The sequence below is a fragment of the Ostrinia furnacalis genome, unplaced genomic scaffold, assembly GCF_004193835.3.
Source record: "Ostrinia furnacalis isolate ACB-3 unplaced genomic scaffold, ASM419383v2 OfSCF3139, whole genome shotgun sequence".
Taxonomy (NCBI): Eukaryota; Metazoa; Arthropoda; class Insecta; order Lepidoptera; family Crambidae; genus Ostrinia; species Ostrinia furnacalis.
In genome coordinates, this window is record NW_021133378.1 from 576,277 (window position 1) to 599,037 (window position 22,761).

Here is a 22,761-nt window from a genome sequence, read left to right on the forward strand (position 1 = left end):
CTGCATAGTAAACAACCGCCATGATGGCCCGGATTGGGCCGATGTTGCCACATGGTACCGATTCCTCAGGAATTGGGATTGTAATTCCCTGATTTGCCAACACATTAAGCCTAAACTGCCGACAATTTTGTGATTTTTAATTTAACTAGGTAATCGTAGTTCAAATATTTAATTATTTATTTGGTTAACTTCTGATTTGCTTAGTGAATTGGATATTTCGAATAATTTACTAAAGCCTGAGCGCGCTGCTGACGTACGCTGTTGAACGACCAATCGTATCGCAGAATCGAGAAGCGTGTCTGGATTGGAGACGTTAAAAATTAAATTACCGTAATCGGGGCTCAGCACCCCGATTACGGTAACTTTTAACGTCTACAATCCAGACGCGTTTCTGATTCTGCAATACGATTGGTCAAAATAGCTGACGTACGCTGTTGAACGACCAATCGTATCGCAGAATCGAGAAGCGTGTCTGGATTGTTGACGTTATAAGTTACCGTAATCGGGGCTCAGGTCCGTAAGTACGTAGAATTTTGTCCAATGACCCCAAGCTACCCATCCTTATCGCTCGCGCGTAATTGTATTGCTGTCGTGACTGTGCGACGGGCGCCCGCAGTGAGTGTGCGAGCGCGACAGCAACACTAAAAAGATAGGTCGGCCCACAGAGAGCGGGATAGAGATAAGTAGGTATTTGACTCAAGTTTTTGTTCCAAGTGTGGCCTCCATTTTTATCTTTAGCTTCATGGTCAGGGTGCTTTTTTTTTGTTTATATAATTATAAAGGTCGGGACGCATTTAAATAGAGCGACTTATTTTTTTTGGAAAATTATTTCTATTTCTCATAAAATAAAGAGGATAGCGGTGTTGCAGCACTTGCAGCAGTTGCAGCCATGCAGCATCGTCGCTAAATAGCAAGTGACGTACGTGTAGCGTCATGTCATGCGTGGTTGCTTAAATGCCTTCCGATCTTTAAATTCGGCTAACAACGGCTATTTGAATAACACTCATCACTCATAGCCAGCAGTTGCGCTAGAGTTGCGGAGAAGAAGAATACATTCAACATAGTACGCGCTAACTATTATAAAATGTGTGATCCATACTCTATAATCTGTGGTGGGATAGGAAGTGACGTAAGCTAGCTACCTATTGAGCGGTTGTCTTTGGCCGACACAAGGAAAAGGCGCGGGAAGAAAGCCTAACTTCTTCAACTTATTTCAATTGTTAAGAACTGAGATGAAAAATAATTACAGTAAGTAAGTACCAAATTTTACTATTTTTATTTTATTTTATGTTTATAAACGCCAACTGTAATCAGGTCACATTATTATTTACTTATGGCAGGGTAAAATCGAAAACGTAGTTCACATTAGAAAACGCCTCACAGTGCACGGTATTTCTTAAGGCTTGCACATAATTTTTTAACTCCATTGGTTCATAAACAGGCGCTTTTACTTTTCCAATAACCATTAACTGAACAAGATCGTTGAGCATAACATCCTTTTCAACGCTAGATGCTTGTGCATCCCAGTCGTTTAAGTGAAATCTACAAAATGTGGCATCACAACGTAGGAATTGCTTTACTAATGGCATGGCAAAGGCACATCCGTAATAAACTATAACTCCGTCGCGTTCTAGCAACTTTAGCATTACGTCTTCGTATCTGCCGCCCAAGCAGTTTAGTGCTAAAATTGGCCTGTTAAGAGACGTATTAAATACGGTCAGTTCTTCAGCTTCATCCAAGGTATAGACTGCAGTGGCGCCCAGATCAAGCAAACGATTTTTTACAGCTTCATATCCGCAATGATTGGCGACAATGTTAACCGTGTTAATTCCCCAAGCCTTGCACAACTGAATCACACATTGTCCACAAGGGCTATTGGCGGCATTTTGGATAACCGTATCTCCAGGTTTGACTTCTAAGAAGTCTTTGATCATTCTATAAGCTGTGCATGGTGCTATACTCAACATTGAAGCTTCAGGAAGAGGAAGGTTAGGGGATACGACATGGACGTCTCTCTCGTGGTATATGCCGTAATATCGCCAAGTGCCTAGTAATCTGGAACTAAGTACCACCCTTTCACCAGGCTTTACTGTGCAAACGTGACTTCCAATCTCCACTACGTCACCTACACCCTCGTCGCCAGGAATAGCGGGTAAACAAGGCAAGGCAACTCCTTTACCTGAAATTATAGTTTTATTTAAATTTTAAACTTTAAAATGAATCTAACATTTATTTTACTTAGTTTATAATTTCATAATGTTATGGGGAAATTGGAAGGAAGAATGAAAATAAAAGTATATGTGAATTTCGAAAGAACGCAAAAGAAGCATTTATTTATCTGTTCATTTCCAATAGTGGTTGTTATAAGTGTTTAAAGTAATAAAACACATTGTATGTGTATATTATTTTATATTTTTTACATTTCAAATAACAAGCATAAGTAACAGTAAAATAATAAAATTAGGAACTAAAATCTAAGATGTATTTACATCCAGTGAACCCTTTTGAGCTCAAGGCATTACCCAAAGCTTCCTCATAATTATCAAATTTCACCATCTTATGAACTGGGCCTTTCAGCTTGTTTTCACACATCAAATTAACAATATCATTTACCATTTGATCTTTGTCTGCTTGGTTGGCTTTTTCATTCCAAGCAGTCATCCAAAAGCCATGGAAAGAAAGATTTTTAAAAATAAATGCTGAAGTTGGAATGTTTACTGGCTCCCTAGACATTCCCCCATAAGTGACCATCTTGCCAGAATGTTGTAAATGCCTTAACATTTCCAAGGAATTTTTCCCACCAACACAATTAAGGGCCAATGACGGCTTCTCAATCTTCTTTTCTTTAAATATATTTGTTGTCCTTAGCTCCTCCTCTGTGAGTACATAAGTGGCACCTAAGCACTCTAGATATTTCTTCAGTTCACAGATATCAGGTCTGTTTCTGACAATATTAATGTTTTTAACCCCCCATGCTTTGCATATCTGTATCACATTTTGCCCACAGGCACCATTAGCACCATTTTGTATTACTACCAGCCCTTCCTTGACTGGCTTAAAATCTGTTAACATTCTATATGCTGTGCATGGATTTACAGTAAGTGTGGCTGCTTCTACCACGCCAAGATTGTCAGGGACCACTCTCAAAATGTCTTTGTTAAATGTTGCAATATCCCTCCAGGTTCCTTGAATGGGCTTTGTCACAATTACTTTATTTCCAGGGGATACACCTTTAACTTCTTTTCCAATATCTTCAACAATGCCTACGCCTTCGTTTCCAGGTATAGACGGTAGATTCACCTTAACTGGATACTTTCCTGGAAAAAAAAATGAAATAATGTTAAGACTTATTTTAAAAATATACAAAGACAAAAATCAAAATTGATAAACAAAAAGCAAAAAAAGTACCTTTTCGTATTTATCTTGAGTCTTATTCATTGTTTTGAATACTTTTATTACCACAGTAAGAAAGATTTTAATCTGAAAAAAGATAAGCATGCTAATCTAGTGTAGTAGTACCTTGTATGGTGTTTATATCAGCTGGGTTGACTGGGGCGGCTAGCATTCGAACTAGCACGTCTTGGCTACCCAAAGGAGGCACAGAACATTCTCTAAATTTTACAACATGAAGAGGATCTCCAAATTCATTGTACACCAGTTGTTTTGACATCAGGTTTCTCATCCCAATCTTTCGATTAGCTGTATTTAAAATACTTGATAGCAAATTCCTTGAGTATGGTAGAAGCGCCATGTTTATATTGATTGCTTTTCTGTGTTTTCTTCTTTAATTAAACAGAGTTTTGAAGAAAATTGATCCGGGTAATTGTAAAAAATCCTTGTATTTTTTTGACGGTGAATGATTGACACGATTGACACTGACAGTTGACAGCTATCAACTATCAACCATTTGACAAATAAATTTTTTCGTACGAATTTGTGGCTTTGAGACATTGGTAAATTAGAAATCCTAATTTTTCAGTTTTTGTGTGCAGTTTACACTCTGGCTGGCAGTAGAGATGGGTAGTGGGTAAAAACCCATTTCACCCGATTGGGTTAAAACTGGGTGATTTGGGTAAAAACCCGGTTTTTACCCATTATCACCCATTCGGGTGGGTGAAAACAAAAATAGCGTTTTTTTTAAGTGAGAAGTTGTATTTGTTGCTAAGGGGGCGTTCTAGTGTTACGTAATGCAATCTGGAGGGAGAGGAGGTCTTGAAAAACGTTACAATGCGTTACAGTGAAGGAAGGGCGGTTCGATTTCAAGTTTTTAAGCAGAAGTACTTTGTAGTTGGTGTTGTTATTTGTAACTTTATACCGTAATGTCATCAAAGAGAGAGTTTGGCATCTTTGGCACCCCCCCTCCATGTCCTTGCCATGATCACAAATTATTGTGTTCCTACTAAATTTCTTCTAAATCGGTTCAACGATTCTTGAAATAACAGGGTATTTCGCCGAAACAGTAAATTTTCTGTGTCCAGGCAGGCGAACACATGTTTTTTTATATCTATCTGTATAAAACTATTTTTATGGGAAAGTTCATCAAAAGTTTTATTTGTTTTTGCTATTACAATAGCAGAAACTACAAATAATACCGTAGAAAAACTTAATCAAAAGTCGTTTTTCTAATTTCCTTGTTATGTCCATTACTGTTGTTTCCCAAAATGAAGGCTCATTATAACAAATTGAAGCGTAATTTAATTCTAATAGCACTCTCTTTACATTTGAGAAACGTTTGGCTATCGGAAAATAAAAACTTTAAATGTCAAATACTTATAGGAAGAAAATAAAGTGAAGTTAAGTTCTTGTCCAGGTCAAAACTATAATTTCCCTGGGTCTTCGTTTCGACCATTGTTGTAACGAAACGAAAAAACTTAGAATGTAACGCACTGCACCACTACACTCGGCCATTTCGTCCCAAGAGGCCATTGAGGCAGGACAGTACGTCGTTGATCAGTTTCGCGACAAATCGCATAAATAGGTCCCTCCTTGGGTTTTTGTTTACTAAAAAGTCAATTTCTTTGGACGGTTTTTTGCAACTAAACAATGGATTAATTTTATTGTTTATTTACACAAATGTAGTGTCTGTAGGGGTAAACCCATGATTTAAATAGTAAATGTATAGGGTAAATAGGTTTTTGTCTGTGGTGTCTTTTAGGCATAAATCTAATTTCTTTGGTCCTAATTTCCTTGTTTTCCGTGGCATAAAATGACCTAGGAAATTATAAAAGACCATTAATAATTCGGCGTAAAGTCAAATTTTGAGTATTTCTTTATTGGAATAAGTTTAAAATTTACATTTTAAGAAATAGGTATCAGAATAGATATAGAAAAACTTGTTTTTAACTTTTAACTCAATCTACTGCATTTATCTTCCTTAGTTGTGTAAAAGGTCGTAATGATATTAATATTCATTGGCATGTTTGCTTGCGAAAGTACACAAAAATAGGTCGAACAAAAAAAAAGCAAACCACAGAAGAAAACTTAGAGAAAAAAATATTTATAATAATTTCCTTGGCTACCAAAAATTTATGACCTCATAACTTTGTTTCTAAAACGAATTATGACACCCCTTCTAGATATATTAGCTTAGTTTTTACTACTTAATGCAATGGGAAACTAAAAATAGTTAAAAACAAAAATAAAATTCGTGCCATGGAAATTAGGCAAAATTGACCATTTTTGGCGAAATACCCAACACCATTTTATAAAATAATTGGTCACATCATCATAACGTGATCAATTTTACGATTTGGACACGATATAAATGCATATTAGTGTTAAATTTGACTTATTACTTATTAATCAATAAACTTAAATGAGAAAAATTCAATAAAAATAAAGAAAAGATACCAATTGAAATAATTATAAAATTATTTGTTTTCACCCGGTGTAAACTCCCACGGGTGGAATGAAACGGGTTTTTATTGGGTTTTTACCCTCATGTGGGTTTTTACCCGGGTGGAAACCCATCTCTAGCTGGCAGTAGGGTTTATTTAAAAAATATAAGAGATGCATTTTAGTAAATTAATCTTTATTTTAATTTTCAAGCAGTTTGTTTGATTTCTATATCTTTGAGGAAACGGTTGACGCGCATATCCAGGTCTCGCTGTGCAAGAGGTGCAGCTGCTGAAGGTGGCTGTGTGGCTTCAGGTGGAGGCATCAGAGGTTTGGGGGCGCGGAAACGCCGCGCTCGAGTCAGCTGCCAGGTGGCGCTAGTATTGCGAAGTCCACCATGCTTTACTCCTGCTTCACGATCTACTGCTGCAACAACTGGTCGAGGAACACTGTAAAGGAAAATCTTTTGATTTAACTTGGAATAGATAACATAGCTTTTGTTTTATAGCTAAGAAAGAAGCGCATACTTTGCAAATTTAGTATGCTATTATTAAATTAAAATTTTAAACTTACTATCCCATAGTGATAGCTGCTCGTAATCTTGCAGGTGCTATAACAGACGGCAGTTCCGATGATGAATTCCTTTTCAAGCCTGCAGCAAAAAAGTAGGTATTTAGTTGGTTGGTTGTTGAAGTTACAAAATGAAGACACTCAAGACTAACAATAGGTTCTAAAACATGTATTTGTGAAAAATTAACAAGTATTTACTTAGTTTGGTGAGAGCTTTTCAAGTAATTAAGATTGCTTTAATGATAGATCCAATTTGAAGGCACCAGTTGTACCGGATATGAGTATGACTACTGCACTGCGCTACAAAATGCTTTTAAAAGTATGTTACAAATATATTACTAATAAGCCAGACAGATGCTAACCAGAATATTTAATATTTGAGATGGAGGTTTTGTCCCTCCACTTCTGTGAGCAGACTGGGCAGACGGCGCGCCGTATCGACCACCGAGGAATTTCTTCGCGCTGAGGTTCATTTGCCATTTTAAACGCCGGAATTTCAAGTTGTATCTGAAAAGGGTGAGTTACAAACATTCATTTATTGAATGAAGGGATTTTATTAAATGAAAAGTATTAAGTGTTGTTTTTTCCTTTGATTGCAGTTAAAAATTAAAAAGCTTTAAGTAATCCTAAACAAATTATAATGATGTTGAAGCAATATACCAACCGGTGCTGTGGTTGTGGTGGTAAATGCCAGTATGGATGGGATGTCCATGTCTCGACGTGTTGACATGCGGGAGACGCGGGAACGGGACACGCTGCGTTCGGTAGCGCGCATACTTAACCCGTGAACGCAGGCTTCGCTGGATTCACTGGAGAAATTAAACAAATAAAAACAAGGTGCAAAAGACCAACTCAAGATGTCTTAATGTTCATCTACTGGTGTTTAAAAAGGGCCAACTCAAACTTTTCCGTTCGAATCGGTTACTCCAAAGTGAATTTTGATTATGTAATAATTTGTCTTAAAAAAATTAAGTTATGGTGCTCTAGCAGAATTTGCTGCTACATACAATGCATTATTCAGGAAATGGATTAAAAAAGCAATCAGGAGCATCATTAAAGGATTTTCATTAATTATAACTTGCGTTAATTAAGTAATAAGAGAGTACATCAAGTAGGTAATTAGTTACTTAATAAAAAAGAATTTCATCAAGATAGAGTGGCATTATTGGACACTATTATAGCTCTGAAATTGTTGCGTAACATAATTATAAATACAAAACTACAAAGGTTTTTTTTTACCACAATTTTTATTTTGCCACGCCACGCCCAACTAACTACTTACTTTATTATAAATGAATCTTTTGAAAATTTTTGGTAATGAGACCAAAGACATGAATAATTTGTACCAAAACGTCAAATAATACGCTCGCCAATCGTGCATATCTCGAAGAAGAAAAAAACCATCTTAAATAACTTAAGTACATACTTATACACATATTAACAAATAAACCAACAACCATCCTTATCGAACATATAAAACACAAGAAAACTTCGTGAAAGTTGTAACTTAATAGACGTAATTGAATCGAAAGTGAAAGTTAAGTGGGAAAACGGGCATTTTTTTGCTAATGTGTCATTGTCCCCCGATGTCAAACTTTTATAATGCATCATTTTCATCTCAGAGCAGAGACGTTCATAAAGATGTAACTCATTATAAAACTCTATATATTAGACCATGATATGCTTTTTCGTAAATTGCTCTCCTTCGATTGTATGTGTCAGTGAGGCCTAGTGATTAGGGGGTTCGTAAGTTGATCCGATCAAGCAAATTGAGATAGCTATGATAGCTTGTAGAGTTCTAAACAAAGTAGGTAGGTACATAGTCATACAAAAACTTACTCGTCAGAAATGTCATCACGCGGTAGGTCTAATGTTTGATCTTGTGCCTCCTGCATCTCACGGCTTTGGGCGCGCACCATGTCGAGCAGTAACGTCTCATGTCCCCCCAAGTCGTCGGACCTATGGCAAAAAGAAAGGGAGTACATCGTCCTCTGTATAGCTAGACTACAAAATAATTCCTAAAACCACTTGGAATTCTTCTTGAATAAGAATAAAATTAAAACATCATTCAAGTCCTTTCGTATTTTATAGAGACAGATTGACCTCAAATTGAAGTAAATTTACTTTTGTGTGCGCATTAATAAGATAACTAAATCAATTTTATAATGACTTAACGATTTACGAGTACTTTATTATTTTAAGGAATAAAAAAATTAAGAAGTATTTTTAAATCTACCTGTTAGATTCACGCCATTGGGAATGATGCTATGATCTATTGGTTTAGTTGGTGAACTTCTATTTCCATTAGAGTGGACTGCGGTAGGTTACGAGATTTTCCATTCGAGAGTTCTACTGCGGTCTAATCGTACCGATTCATGTAGAGTCTACTGAAACGAATACGACAACATCTAAAACTTTTCCTAAGTAAAAAAACTAATTTCAGTCAAGCGTTCACCAGTTATTTTCCCTAATCATGTGAAAAACTAACTTAGATAACTTACATTGATGACTATGGGTGGAAACGATAAGTGATCTCATTCGATTATTTCTAAACTATACAAGATATCTTAAAACTGGTTACTGATCCTGAAAGTGCTTCACGAGCTCTATCCAGCGATACCAATAATAGGTTACAAAATTAACTGGATCCATCCTAAAATTCAATGTTTCCAGCTTCCATACTAAATGGTGCCAGGTACCGTTTGAAAGAGCTTGTGAAGCACTTTCAGAATCAGTAATCAGTTTTTCGTTATCTTGTATAGTTTAGAAATAATCGAGTGAGATCACTTAACGTTTCCACCCTGTATAGATAGAAGCACTGAAACAATGTGATGTTTAGGTACTCACTACATACGTGACATAATAAAACTTATTTTACCGTTATTATTTTATACTCACAACATGCTGCCAGTGCCTGTGTAAGTGCCATAGAGGTCGCTCTGCTGGGAGAGCATGGAGGTGAGGTATCGGGGACTTGGCGAGCTCGACGAGGAACTGTCCCGGCGGTTTGCGCGCACCCTCGTCAGCAGATCTGTGTAGGGGGTGCTGTCGTTCGTCATGAACGAGATCCGCCCGCCTCCTTGCTCATGACTTTCGTTTTGCTTTTTGGCTCTTGAAAAAAAAGGTCATATAAACAACGGTATAAACTTGAGCAATTTTTCAACAAAAATGTAGGTACCTATGTTACAATCTTATATGCTTTGATCAAATGTACGAATTTTAATAACGTTTACGAAATTAATTAAGATGGATAATTTATTTGCGTTGTAAGAGAAAAGAGAAGGAACTAAGCTTTTTTAATCTGAAAAGGATCATCGAAATACCTACGTCATGTAGGTTCTTGCAAAACAACTTTTACAAGGTGCCAATAAAGGTACCTACGCGACATAAAAAGTGACGGACATTTCAATAATACTGGTACGATTGCATTGGTAAACAATTCATTTGATCGCTTGTGTTGATAGAGCTTTTAAAAGCATATGCAAATAAGTCAACAAATGGTTCCATCGGAATTGAATTGAATTTGAATGTCCTCGGGACAAAGTTGTGGAACTTTGATTACTAATTTGAGTTATTGTTTGCAGATTGCTGTACCCAGAAATATTAGTCACATTTACCATCCAGTAAATGGACTTTGTTTATGACGTTTCTCATTAAAATATAATCCCACAAGATTGCTCTACCGCGCTTATTTATTATGTATCCTACATGTTACTGCGCGTAATTTTAAGGCGTTCTAAAAACAGTTATGTGCATAAAACCTCATCAGGTTTTTATTCCACCGCCCGTTGCGAATTCGTGAAACAAACAATTGTTCGTCGAATTGTTTCGATTTTATGTCGAAGTCGAACGCACAAGGATGCCGGCCATCATCTGTGTTGGAGTGACTTTTACTTGCAGTCCGTGACTCACGGGGATGACTCAGATTTTATGCTAGTTATAGTAGGTGCGTTGGTAACAAGCAATAGTAGTTGAGACATCTACGTAATACTTGTTTCGTGGTCGTGGGCCTTGAAGCCAATCTCAGTGCGGTTGACTCTACACACCGTTTCTTAAAAAACTGACTCAAAGTTTATTTTCAGTTCGATAGAATACAATAATTATTATTGATGCAGCTTGAGGATGTTACTTGCAGTAGCATATGTATTTTTTAATTAATATAAAATATAATTAATAGTTAACATGTATTTCTATTATATTCATAATACATTCATACTAACGGATACTAACATGCAATAGGCAAGTTGGAATTCAAATACCCAGTCCAAGTGCCTATAAACTCCTTTGAATGACAACTTTAGTGAAAGTTTTTGTCAGTTGTGTTATAATGTGTTTGCAACGTAATAATTTGATAATGCATTCTATACGGTCTATACGGTATTTTGACGCGAATGGTCCGATTTTGGTATAAGATATAACGTGTAGTGCAATTAGGTTGTCTTGTAAAATCGAAATAACAAATGGATGGAAAATACATGGAACAAAGTATTTACCTACTTACCTAATATTGTTCTGAAGTTCATTGTTTATTAGGAACTATTTTATGGAAAATATGGAGAAAGCCAAAGTCTTGACACTTGATGTACTTTATTAGTGTTTATAGAATGGAGAGAAATGTAAACAATCATATTTGTACAGTAAAGACTGTAATTTCTATGATAATGGAAAAGCATTTCATCGATATTTGATATCTTGTACTTACATTGCAACGCGCTGGGCGCCGTAAACTTTGGAATAGCGGTTCTTCCAATTGCCATTTTTCTTCCAATTTGATTCAGGTTTTCTAAAACATCAAACAGAATAGGTGTATTATCAAAATATGAGCCATAACTTCATTATAACATTTCAGCTCTAGGTTTCTTATTAATTTGACTTAATTAATACTAAAAATAAATTACGAAATAACTTAAAATAGATTTTGTTAACACCTTTGCTGCGGCAGTAACTTTCTAATACTTTCCATTCCTTCGGTACAAGGTCAGCAAACCTGGTATTAAAACTTACATTGTGGCGACACAAGGCTTAAAGACCTTGTAATATTTAAGATATATTAATTACATTTTTGGCTTCATGTTAATAGATATTGTGTTTTTTTTCTTTGAATATTAATAATAATGCATTTATTGACATACACCTGAAGGCGTTCGTGAATAACTTGTTTAGTATAAAAATTATAGCTATATTCAAAATACAAGGCTTATGCACCCTGTGCCGCACTGAAGTAGGGAAGTCTGGTGGGTATTCTAGGGATGTGAAATACAAATATCGATAGTTTAAATTTAGTTTTAATAATTTTTTTAAAAAAGTAACAAACAAAGATGTTTTAATAATTTAGTCTAAATATTTTACAAATAAGACATACGTGCATAAATACTTAAATAAGCTATATTTAAAGAAAACATATTATTTAATAACATTTAGTTACAACTTCAAATGTTTGTCACGAAAAACATTATTTAAATTAGCAATAAATCGTGTAGCAAATTAAATTATAATCAATTTGCAGTTTTGATTTTGTTTGTTTCTCTTGACGCCATGTCGACATGTGCGTTTCTTACGAATGCGAGGCAACACTGGCTGCACGAAGCTAGAGTGGGGTGCGGTACCAGGTGTGCAGGGTACAAGGTGCTTCGATCTGGTTTCGCATTGTGAAGACATTTTATTACTTCCGTGCGGTACCAGGTCTAAAAACCTGGTATGAAGGTAGGTACATCATTGGATTCTATTTTAAGAATACATCATAGATATACACCGTGTTACTTTGTATTCTTGCCATATTCACAGAGATAAAAGTAGGTAACAATACCTATTATTTAAGATAAACAAGACCCTCCCATAAAGAAAGTACACTAAGATTTTAGTAAATTTGGTTTTTCAGTACAAATTGGAATAAACCAATTTTGTCTCGCACGTTCTACAGGTGCAAGTGGAATAAACCTAGTGGGCGTGGCCTAGTTCTTAATGATAGATCGCCCGGAGTCCTGCCAGCAGGACTTAAAGTACTTCCGGTAGGACGCAAAATTAAAAGATCACAGTTTCGTAAGTATACATTGTACAAATTTCAAATTTACACGAAAAAATAGAGTGTTTCTCTCTCTTTCACCCAATANATATTCATCACTTTCCTACACCGGACCCAATTGAAGTTATGCCTTTCGCACGACAAGGAAGACTATAATTTTCTTAGCCGCACGGTAAGCGAGACGTACACAAGGTCTATAGACCTGGTTTCGCACTCAACGTGTTAAATCATAAAGGGAAAGAATTTTGAAATTATGAATAACGCTTTCGAAATAAAAAATAAGCGCGTAAAGAAAGTAGGTAACTGATTCGAAACAAACTCTTAACAAAAATGATGAAATGTGAGTAAAAAAAGTTATTTTAGTCACATTTCATCACTTTTGTTTTTGACGAATACTTTGAAGTCAAAGTTTTTGTAATTTTTCTTGTAAATTATTCTCGGTTCTTCAAAAGTACCTAGTAATTATTTATGGCTTCATAAATTTCGCAACACAATGTAGATCTTTAACCATGAACTTAATTGGTCATATTTTTTTAGAAAGAAGGAGGAGGATATGAGATTATTTATTACCTATCGACTTTTTCCTGGATGCTTGTATGTTTTTTATTGCCAAAACTGCTTGAACTACCTATTTTCTTAAAGTACCCTTGATCTTGATGAAAATCTTAGATATTTAAAATCCAGACCTGTGGACCTGGCATGATTTTTGTCGACTATAAGTGTATCAGCAGAACTCTACACTGACAAGATGTATAGCATACCTAGCCACATGCCATAAAAAAGTGTAATGAAGAAGTTAATAGCAAGCTAAGGAAACACCAATACGATGTTTGATCCTTCAGTAATTAAGCTTCGAACAGGCGTGTTACGATGATGACTTTATTAATTGGTTAGTACCAATATGATAAGTGATTGTAGAGTTTGTGTTGCAGCACCTTTTTATAACTTTATTCGCAAAAATATTCAACTATTACCTTTACGTATAGAGAGTTAGATCTCGGTCAAGTCAAACCTAAAAACTATTCACTGAATTTCAAAAATACTCACTCCATTATCCAAGTCGCTCTTTAGGTTTAGAGAAATCTACTTGTAAAATATTAAAAAACTTTTATGTAATGACATCAAAACCAACCTATCTCACAGACTCCATGTTGACGTTTATATTTTTTATAAGTGGTCGTCATATTTCAACCTTCTTGTTTTTGTGATATTTTGTTATTAAAAACTTTTTGACTATGAGCACGATACCGCTTGCTTGATTTAAAAAAACATTAGCCGCATCGTGGCCGCATTGTGCAAAAATACCTGTTGCCGCGGGGTTTTATTGGGGTAAGGTCTACAACTAATAGTAAGTGGAGCGGTCACTTGTTGAACACTGCTCTTAGGGGTAATTCCTTGGTCTACCAAGGTCAAATTATTATCCCCGCAAAAAAAGAAAAGAAATAAAAAAGCCTGCGTTGCTTTTTTCGGGTTTTTTTTGTAATCAATAAAACAAATTTTCAATTAATGAAAGGCTTTAATTTACATAAAAGTATGTTCCAAGGGAGTTCATCGTGCCTAATTTTATGAATATTTGATTACCAACGTGAATTAATTTAGACTTTCGTCATTAGACGCGAACGTTTTCTAAACAATCTCGTGAGATATCGTTGCCGATTCTTATTAACCCATAAAAACTTTATGTTTCTGAAATTGCTTATTCATTTCATCTATCCCTAATGCTGTCCAATGTTAATTACAATGTGGTACTCCTTTCTTCTGTTTGTAAATTATATTCTAGGTTTGTGTATTATTAACAACTGTTCAGTGGTTTTGTTTTTAGTAATTTAATGCGAGAATTAATTAATACAATTAAGAACAAATTTTGTTCGTCGTTCTTTCGTCTTTGAAAATTATAACAAACGTTACTTTAATTAATTTTATTTAAACAAATTATAAATTTTTCAACCAAAGAAGAACGGTCACGCCCCATACAAAAAAAACCCAGACCCGACAGAAACGAGACATATCTCAGTTTTTTTATCATGTCTTAATTAGTTAAATTATATATTTTTTATATACGAAATCTATGTATAACACCAAAATATTACCCTTTGTTTTTGTTCAGGCGCTATACAAAAACTAATACAAAATGCCTATTTATCACCAAAATTGGTAAATGTATGTACCTAAATGTCTATTACAGCTGCTATGGAATGTATCTAGGTGAACTGGAGATACAGCCGGATTATACAGGGTGGTTATACATATGGAACGATAAGTGTTCTCACTCGATTATTTCTAAATTATACAAGATATCGAAAAAATAGTTACTGATTCTGAAAGTGCTTCACGAGCTCTTTCAAATGGTACCAATAATAGGTTACAGATTATGGAAGCTGGTAACATTGAATTTTTGGATTTTGTAACTTCTCGTTTCCACCCTGTATAATCCGGCTGTATCTCCAGTTCACCTAGATACATTCCATAGCAGCTGTAATAGACATTTAGGTACATACATTTACCAATTTTGGTGATAAATAGGCATTTTGTATTAGTTTTTGTATAGCGCCTGAACAAAAACAAAGGGTAATATTTTGGTGTTATACATAGATTTCGAATATAAAAAATATACAATTTAACTAATTAAGACATGATAAAAAAACTGAGATATGTCTCGTTTCTGTCGGGCCTGGGTCACAAATGACCGTTCTTCTTTATTAAAAATATTTGCACTGTAATTATAAACCGGCGTTCTTTTTAAAGATGCTGTCTGTATTTTTTTTTAAATAAGTAAGTATATTTAATTTTACATTGATGAACACAGCAATTACGATTTCGCACTAGGATACAATTATGTAAGCGGTAAAAATATTGTATACTGCCACACACGAGCCTTATTTAGAAACACGATCACCTTGAGATCTATTGACCTGTAACGAGCTAGCCTGTCTGTAGCTCTAACGTTACAATATCATGTACCTATTCGACTCTACGATATCCATTTCAGAGAATATACCTATTAAATCTAGTTTATTGAGGCTGTTTCGTGAAGTTGATTTTAGATTAACAGTTAGCTTCACAGATGTCAACGCATATGTAAGCCAATCCATCATTTGAAAGCTAACCATCTCGTGGGAGCGCGTCTCAGCTGTGTCAGCATTTGTATTGTGTCGCAGCATTTAGTGCACCAATGCGATTTGATAAGTAATTTGATTGTGGCTTGTTGTGGCGGCGGGGGCGGCGCGCCTTCGCCGCGGGCCGGCCTGTCTCCCGAGCCTGTAGTCGCTCCGACCGCGATCGCCCGCGCGCACGTCGCGATCTCTCGCGCCGCACGCAACACGCTCGACGATAACGCGCCCTATTTTGAACGCAACAACACTCTAGCTACAATAACCGCTCATTCACAACAGTGTGCGGTTGTAAAACTACGGGCCATTATTCAATAACAAACGAAATCGAAGGATCGGCCCGAAACCGGCTCTGTGACCATATGATCCGCATTGTGTCCGTCTGAACTGCACGGTGATCTCCGGCATCGGCGCGCAGTCACGATGTGGATCGGCAATTGAGAAGTGCATTTGTCTCTTTGTCTAGACATCCGTGTGAAGATGACTCAATGACAGAGGACTTTCTCGCGTGTGTTTGGTTCTGTGACATGGTTATGTTGGAGATGTGAATGTTGACGTTTCTGGTGGTGCAAATTGGATAGTGCGATGGCTGGTGCTAGTGAGGAGGGTGGCGTGGAGGAGGTGTCCCCGGTGGCCGGTGGTCCCGTGGAGGGCCGCAAGCGCGGGCTGAGCGGGTCCATGTCGCTGCGCACGCGCAAGCTGGGCCGGCGGCTGTCGCGCAGCATGTCCATCGTGGCGCTGAAGCTGCCGGAGAAGGCCCACAGCATCACGAGGTCCTCGTCTAAGCTGATGCGATCCGCCAATCGGGACAAGAAGAATCGCTCGTTTGACCTCTCCATCATACTTCCGGATAAAACTCAGAAACAGGTGGGCTTTAGTGATTTAGTAGATGCTAGATCATGATCTAAGCAACAACATTACATAAGTAAAATGAAATAGGTAGGTAAGTATGTAAAATATCCTCAGTGTTGAACGTAGAACTCACTGTTTACATTCACCAACTCTACATTTCAAAATTTATACTTTCTTTGTTTCTAAACTATAAAACACCAACGTTTCACTCACTTTAATTTCTTCGTTACTTACTTACCGCTTGACATTACTGCCTTGCGAATTAAAATAATTAAGACCTTAAGCATTAATTAAAAGCTGAATGGTGAGGAGAGCTTTAAAAATGAGAAAATGGTTGCACTTTAGTCATTGAATCGAAGATTGAAGAAGTGATTAATAATGTTATTATATTATCAACTTATAGCTAAGCAATAGTTGCAACCTTGCTATGTGATTCATAGTCGATTACACTAATGAACAATGACTGTTTCTTTGATTTAGATATTAAAAAATATCAGGCTAATTTTATTTCAAATAATAATCTCTATTTTTATTGATTCGTAACATGTTACCGTTTATTATACCTACTATTAACAATAATTTATAATCTGCTGTAGACTTACTTTGTATCGAAATCGCATGTCTTACAAGTGTTTTATTACTTTCGCCAAATTATCGATTCCTGTAATTATCTGCGATAACATTATTTGATAAAGGTAATAAGTGATTTGAAACTTAGGTAAATTAATCGATAATATCAATACAATTCATACTCATTTAATATTTTTAGTGGTCAGTATTGAATTGATTGATCCAGTTAAAAGTTAACACAAAATATTGTACAGACTGACCAATCTGACCATATTAACCTTTTGAATCGCATTCAACAATAATTCATTTGTCAGTCCACGAACACGCTCCTAAACGAGAAGTAACAATGTAGGCAGACACATTTGGTTTGCGTTATGTGCTGTGCATTCAAATGTGTCTCGATCGGCTGATGCATTTCGCTGGTGTTTCGCCATAGCATCGCCCACACTGCTGATTTCTCCATTGATACAATAATGAGTTCAACAGTGGCGCACTAAGGAACTCCTTCCTTTATTGTTGCATTCTAAGTGGCTCTATCCCATCTTGAACTTGTCAGAAATTGGCTATCAAAAAAACCAAAGTTGTGGTCGTGGATTCATATCCTGCCGGGAGCCAATAATTTTTGATTACATGATTACTTTTGATTGAACGAAATTCTTAGCCTCAACTACTTATAAAACTTTCAGCGCTCAGTTTGGCAATATTCAAAGTAAAAATATCCAATCATGTTCTTTGCAATTTGATAGGAAATTGATGGCATATTTGGTTATCTTCAAACGGTCGTTGATTCTCAATTATCCTAATAACATCGAATTGAATGGAAAGTCGAATTGGATTAGAGCAATTACTATGTAATCAATCAATCGAAGTTGATCAACTCAATACTCGCAAAACCCTATTTTGATGTTAGCTATTATTCTTAGAATCGTTTGTATCCGATTGCATCGAGAACTCCTAGTTATTTTCACTTATTGTGTGTAAAACATAAAAGGCATAATTGAAAAAACACCAATTTTGATTTAATACGTTAAGATCAAATCAGAAATGTAGAGTAGATAGTGACCCTTTTGAAAGCCTTTTATTTCAGACTTCTATGTACCTAATACGATTTGTGTAAATCTTTTCTTGTAATTTTAAGTTTTCCTGTGAACTCTATGGTCTGTTTATCGTCTATTAGATAAGAAATGTAAGACATAAAACACTTACCTACTCGTATCTCACAGTTCTATGGAAAACGTTTTCCTGTAACACACCTAAATATGTAATATTGTGTATGATTCTAGAACTATCCATTCTCCAATTGAATTTCAGTTAGTTTTCCGACTGAGTTCGCTACTGGAATCTGAGTTGGGTTCGTGCTTGAATCCGTCGTCAGGCATTGTTTGCGTTGTCATTGAACCGCGGATTTGCGCGGCTTTGTCGACTGCGACAAACGGCAATGTTAAACCTTGCCTACCGCTTTTTGTATGTATTTTTGATGATCATAGCTCTTGCTTGATATATTCAACAAGCTGCTGTTTTTCGCTTGGATTTCAATGGTAAAGTTATGAGCTCTATATTATGAAATGTTACTCAAACTAGATTCAAACGCAAATGACACAGATTGACCTTGATTGGGTTGCCTCAATAATTTGGACCAAATTCTAGCCTTAATCTGTGCTCAAATCTCTATAATGTTGATCTAGACAACTCTAATCAAATCAGTTCAAATCAAGTAAGTAAATCATTATTTGCTTTGATGGAGCCATCCTACGATTATGACGTAATTTAGGCAGCTAAGTATTTTTCATAATTCTTTTTTGCACCTTGTGGTATACTTGCAATTTTTAGAATCGTAAAATCAAAACTAGTTTTCTTGGAGTGACCTATAAAAGAAGTAGAGTTGTGGTTTCGCAGTTTATACTATCACGGCGGTTGCAGTTCTCGCTGTAAAGATCACGGTTAACCAATTAACTTTTTGTCATTAACGCTAAATATCAAGCATTTCCTCAAAAAACTAAAGGACAAATCCATTGTGGCGCCAATTGTTGTATTAAATTAACGCCAGTTAATTAGTTATCGTGTAAGCAATTAAAGTACCGGATCTGATATATTTTTCATAATAAGTAATAATAAGCTTGTGAAATTTCTGCAGACAAAAGAATTCCATAGCGAGTCACATGTTTTTGAGGACAGATCATTAGATCAGAGACGCAGTCATTTTGTTTTTGCATTCTACTTTTTTACGGCGCTAACAGCAGTTAAGAGAATAGGCTTTGGCTTACAGTTATAGGCAGCGCCTTAACCCACTTGCAAACTAAATCGACAAAATAATTTTGATTCTATGCGCACTCGGAGTGAATGTATGTGGTGAATGGCTTATTAACCGTTTTAGTCACTTGCAAACATGACAAACAATAGATATAACAAAAGCTACAATGTCGTTGTGTAAGTAATCGGCATACCTAGATGTGCCAGACAATACCAACTGTGACATAACGGTTTGTCTGTATTTCAGTTGTAACCTCTACTTAATTCATGTTTCATTTCATATTCATAAACTCAGTAGTACCTACCGAATAGTGTAAATATGACTGAATCTCTACATTTCTACTAAGTATGCTTGCCTATATAAACATTTAATTCTTATGGATACTTTACTCCTATAAACTTACCTGTAACTGAAACTTATTGAACCAAATCTTTCTGATACTGATGTTAGCTAGGTAATTGTATAACATAACAATCCAGACAGTTCATTGTATTTTTCTGCGCCGTAACTGTGCCTTGACAGCAGGGTGTTTGGAATCGCATAATTGTTCTTTGTTTAATATTGTCACATGAGATATGCGGTTATTTACGTACACATTATTGCCCTCAATTTATTTGAGTGGTTTAAAGCAATGTCATCCATGAAATTCTCGTATGGTCTTTAGAGTCAATGCACCAAACAAAGTAGCGAATGAAGCCAAACACATTGTTTTAATACGATAATGAGGCAGCGCAGACGACGATTCGTTTAGTGCCAATCAGGAAGCACGCCCACCTAAAGACCTGGTGCATCTAACTGCACTGAGCGTTGGCGCAGCAGAAGACGACCGCTTACTACTTACATGTACAGACTGACAACAGGCTAATACCAGGCTAACAACAACAAACAAAGCTTAACCGTTCAGTGTAGTTGTATTAGGTACTACTCGTATGTAGGTACTTTGCAACAAAATAATGTTGTTTGATGTGCTGTCAACTGTACCTACAAATAAACTACACACCAACTTTAATAGGCCTACTTACCTAATTAAACTTCTGGACTTATCCTTGGCCTTTTATGTTAGTTAAATTATTTATTATCAGTTCATGATGAATAAAGAGGATTAACGACGAAGATGAAAGTGATCGCTAAAATCGAAATCTCTTAACTCCACATCTTGATGCGAACGTTTCACCCAAATAATTTTGACACTCTCCATCCGACGTAAATGGGGTAACCGTACATCTGTCACTGTGCACACTTTCACCTCATTCGTCTTATTTACGAGAAACGGTTACCTCATTGGGTTCAAACAAAAATATCCTTCGTATTGGGCTGAATTGGCATTTAAATATCGGACGCTCTGTTGGAAGTGACATACTTTGACGTGCACATCCTTGCGTTTCTAAGTCAACACGTCTACGACCTCCAAAATAACAATAAAAATTAGATCCTGCATAGGAATACAGTGCGCAAAATGAAGTGTGAAATTTGCGAGCAAGGCAGCTACAGACAGTAGACTCGGTAGCGTATGCTAACTAATTGCAGGAGAAAGTGATGTCGCAACGAGGTGAATTAGGAACACGTTAAGTGGCAGAGCGCGTGCCACATGCGGGCTGTATAATACTACTCGTACCATTCAATTAATTAGCAGTAACAATCGGTACGCACTCGCATCGAAACACTCAAAGTATAGTCCGAGAACTCTCGTGTTACATAATTTTGATTGTCACGTTTCCATTTGTGGCGGTGATGGCAAAACTTTGGCACAATGCACCGATAGCGAAGTTATAAATAGACCAATTCCGACTACTGAGGTTAAAATTGCTCAAATTCTGCAGACTGTAAATAAATAAATTCATAATTATTATGATCAAGTTGGTACACATTCAAAACCACAACAGGCTATGTCAGAGACATGTCAATCTAATAATAGTGGCTATTGGTATGAACAGAAGTTCTCATACATAATGGACATTTTGTTTATTTAAAGCGGCAAGAGAAACTTTATTGCCATTCAAAACCAGTAATAACAGTTCATATTGTGAATACTTGTTACTGTTTGTCCAGTTAAAGATCGTGTTTCTAGAATATTGCTCGCAGACCAAAATGTTTCCAATAACGTATCCGGTAAAAATAAAACTGCATTTGGTTGCTACTAGTAAAACTTGCTACAAATCGTATTTTGTTCGCACATGTTTGTAAATAATGGACAATTGATAGCTGACTGGCTATTTCATTGATCAAGGACAGACGACATCATTGTGTACACATTACAGCCGAACATTAGATCATCTAGGTAGTGGTAGAGAACTTCGTAGCTTTGCAGCGATGACTCGAACGTTAGGACGCTGGATTGCGCAATGCCATTGGCCGTTACTTTTGCAGAGACCACATTAAAATTAATGACTTTCTGAGTTTCTTTAAGTACCTATGCTTTTACTGCGCTGAAGAAAAGCGCTGTCGTAATCCATTCGTTTTTCCGATTGTTATGAGGTAGCGAAAAAGTAGAGCTGCTTTTTAGATTGTACATGTTGTGGTACATTATAATTTTAAGAATAATTAATCTGAAGTACGTATTGATATTTATCACACACAAACTATTTTACTACGTTGTAATATTTATCGACTTATAATGCCTAAAGGTTTAAGCATACATTTAACCATTTTACAAGTAAAGCCAAGGCAGTTATTAAATTAAATTATGGCACGAGTTTTCCAGAATATGCTATGAGTATAAAGTATAACCCAGGTTCTTGATAATTTTGTAGATAGACGGTACTTCTTTCACACATCTAGATAGGACCCTTTCCATTTATTGTCCAGCATTTTGTCCAAAATTCCTTTCTGCGTGTAAAATTTAATAGAATTATTCAAGTAAAACTATTCCCTGCTATATTACCAGTTTATTTATGGTGTTTGCGCAACATTTCATATTAGGATATTTCTAGATCTTCAGAGACAGTGTAACCATGTTACCATAAGGAAAGTCGAACCGACGAGCAAGGTTTAGCATCAGATGACTATCACTTTTCTGTACCTGTAGTCGCAGTAGAGAACCGGTTCGGATGTCTAGAATGTGAGCCGGACGATGCAGTGTGTGCCTATGCCAGAGGTTTCCAACCTTATGTAAAAGCAGTCCTCTAACGTAGGTAAGCTTTTTTAATTGCCTCTTAAAAATCCAATGGAAGCACATCCCTGCTATACATTCATATTGGGATCATAGGTACCTAAGTTTGGATTGTATGTTACTTGCGGATCATGGGCATTATTAGTAGTTTCCTAGGGATCAATGACAGGTTGAGAGCCACTGCCTTGTACCTACGCATCGGTCATTGCAATCTCTGTAAAATGAAGAGATAAAATCAGGAGTCGACGGTGTTTTATTTCGAGACGTTGGACAGTGGCGTAATGCCTGAGGAGTTATGCCGCGCTCTTCAGATCGATCATTGTGATGAACGATGGACTTTGTGAATAGCCAATATTTATGCAAGCTGGCATTTAAAAGAAAGAGATTCAAATCGCATCAGTGCTTAAAACCTAAGTTTCAATGCAAAGGAATAACTGCTTGG

At 36.2% G+C, this 22,761-nt stretch overlaps 3 protein-coding genes across 4 annotated transcripts in view; 1 reads left to right on the forward strand and 2 right to left on the reverse strand.

Annotated features, from left to right (window-relative positions):
• Positions 1–1,285: 1,285 nt before the first annotated feature.
• On the reverse strand, positions 1,286–3,883 carry LOC114357386 (enoyl-[acyl-carrier-protein] reductase, mitochondrial). 2 transcript variants are annotated; one of them, XM_028310984.1, is made up of 3 exons: positions 3,520–3,875; positions 2,490–3,317; positions 1,286–2,179 (listed from the first exon to the last, which is right to left on the reverse strand). In XM_028310984.1, exons 1-3 carry the CDS (start codon positions 3,749–3,751, stop codon positions 1,332–1,334), a joined length of 1,908 nt encoding a protein of 635 aa, XP_028166785.1. In that variant the 5' UTR covers positions 3,752–3,875; the 3' UTR covers positions 1,286–1,331. The 2 variants fall into 2 exon arrangements, 1 of the variants encoding a protein (XP_028166785.1); XR_003656298.1 differs by lacking the exon at positions 1,286–2,179 and having other exon boundaries at positions 2,393–3,317; positions 3,409–3,883.
• A 2,160-nt stretch (positions 3,884–6,043) lies between these two features.
• LOC114357341 (uncharacterized) lies at positions 6,044–13,569 on the reverse strand. Its single transcript, XM_028310912.1, has 8 exons — positions 13,475–13,569; positions 11,108–11,188; positions 9,304–9,516; positions 8,245–8,364; positions 7,070–7,214; positions 6,768–6,912; positions 6,409–6,487; positions 6,044–6,284 (listed from the first exon to the last, which is right to left on the reverse strand). Exons 1-8 carry the CDS (start codon positions 13,477–13,479, stop codon positions 6,044–6,046), a joined length of 1,029 nt encoding a protein of 342 aa, XP_028166713.1. The 5' UTR covers positions 13,480–13,569.
• Positions 13,570–15,666: 2,097 nt separating this feature from the next.
• LOC114357342 (uncharacterized) overlaps positions 15,667–22,761 on the forward strand; it is a 50,483-nt gene continuing 43,388 nt past the window's right edge. The window contains exon 1 of the mRNA XM_028310913.1: positions 15,667–16,404. Coding sequence (XP_028166714.1) covers positions 16,123–16,404 — 282 coding nt within the window. The 5' untranslated portion in view covers positions 15,667–16,122. The remainder of the gene's footprint in view (positions 16,405–22,761) is intronic.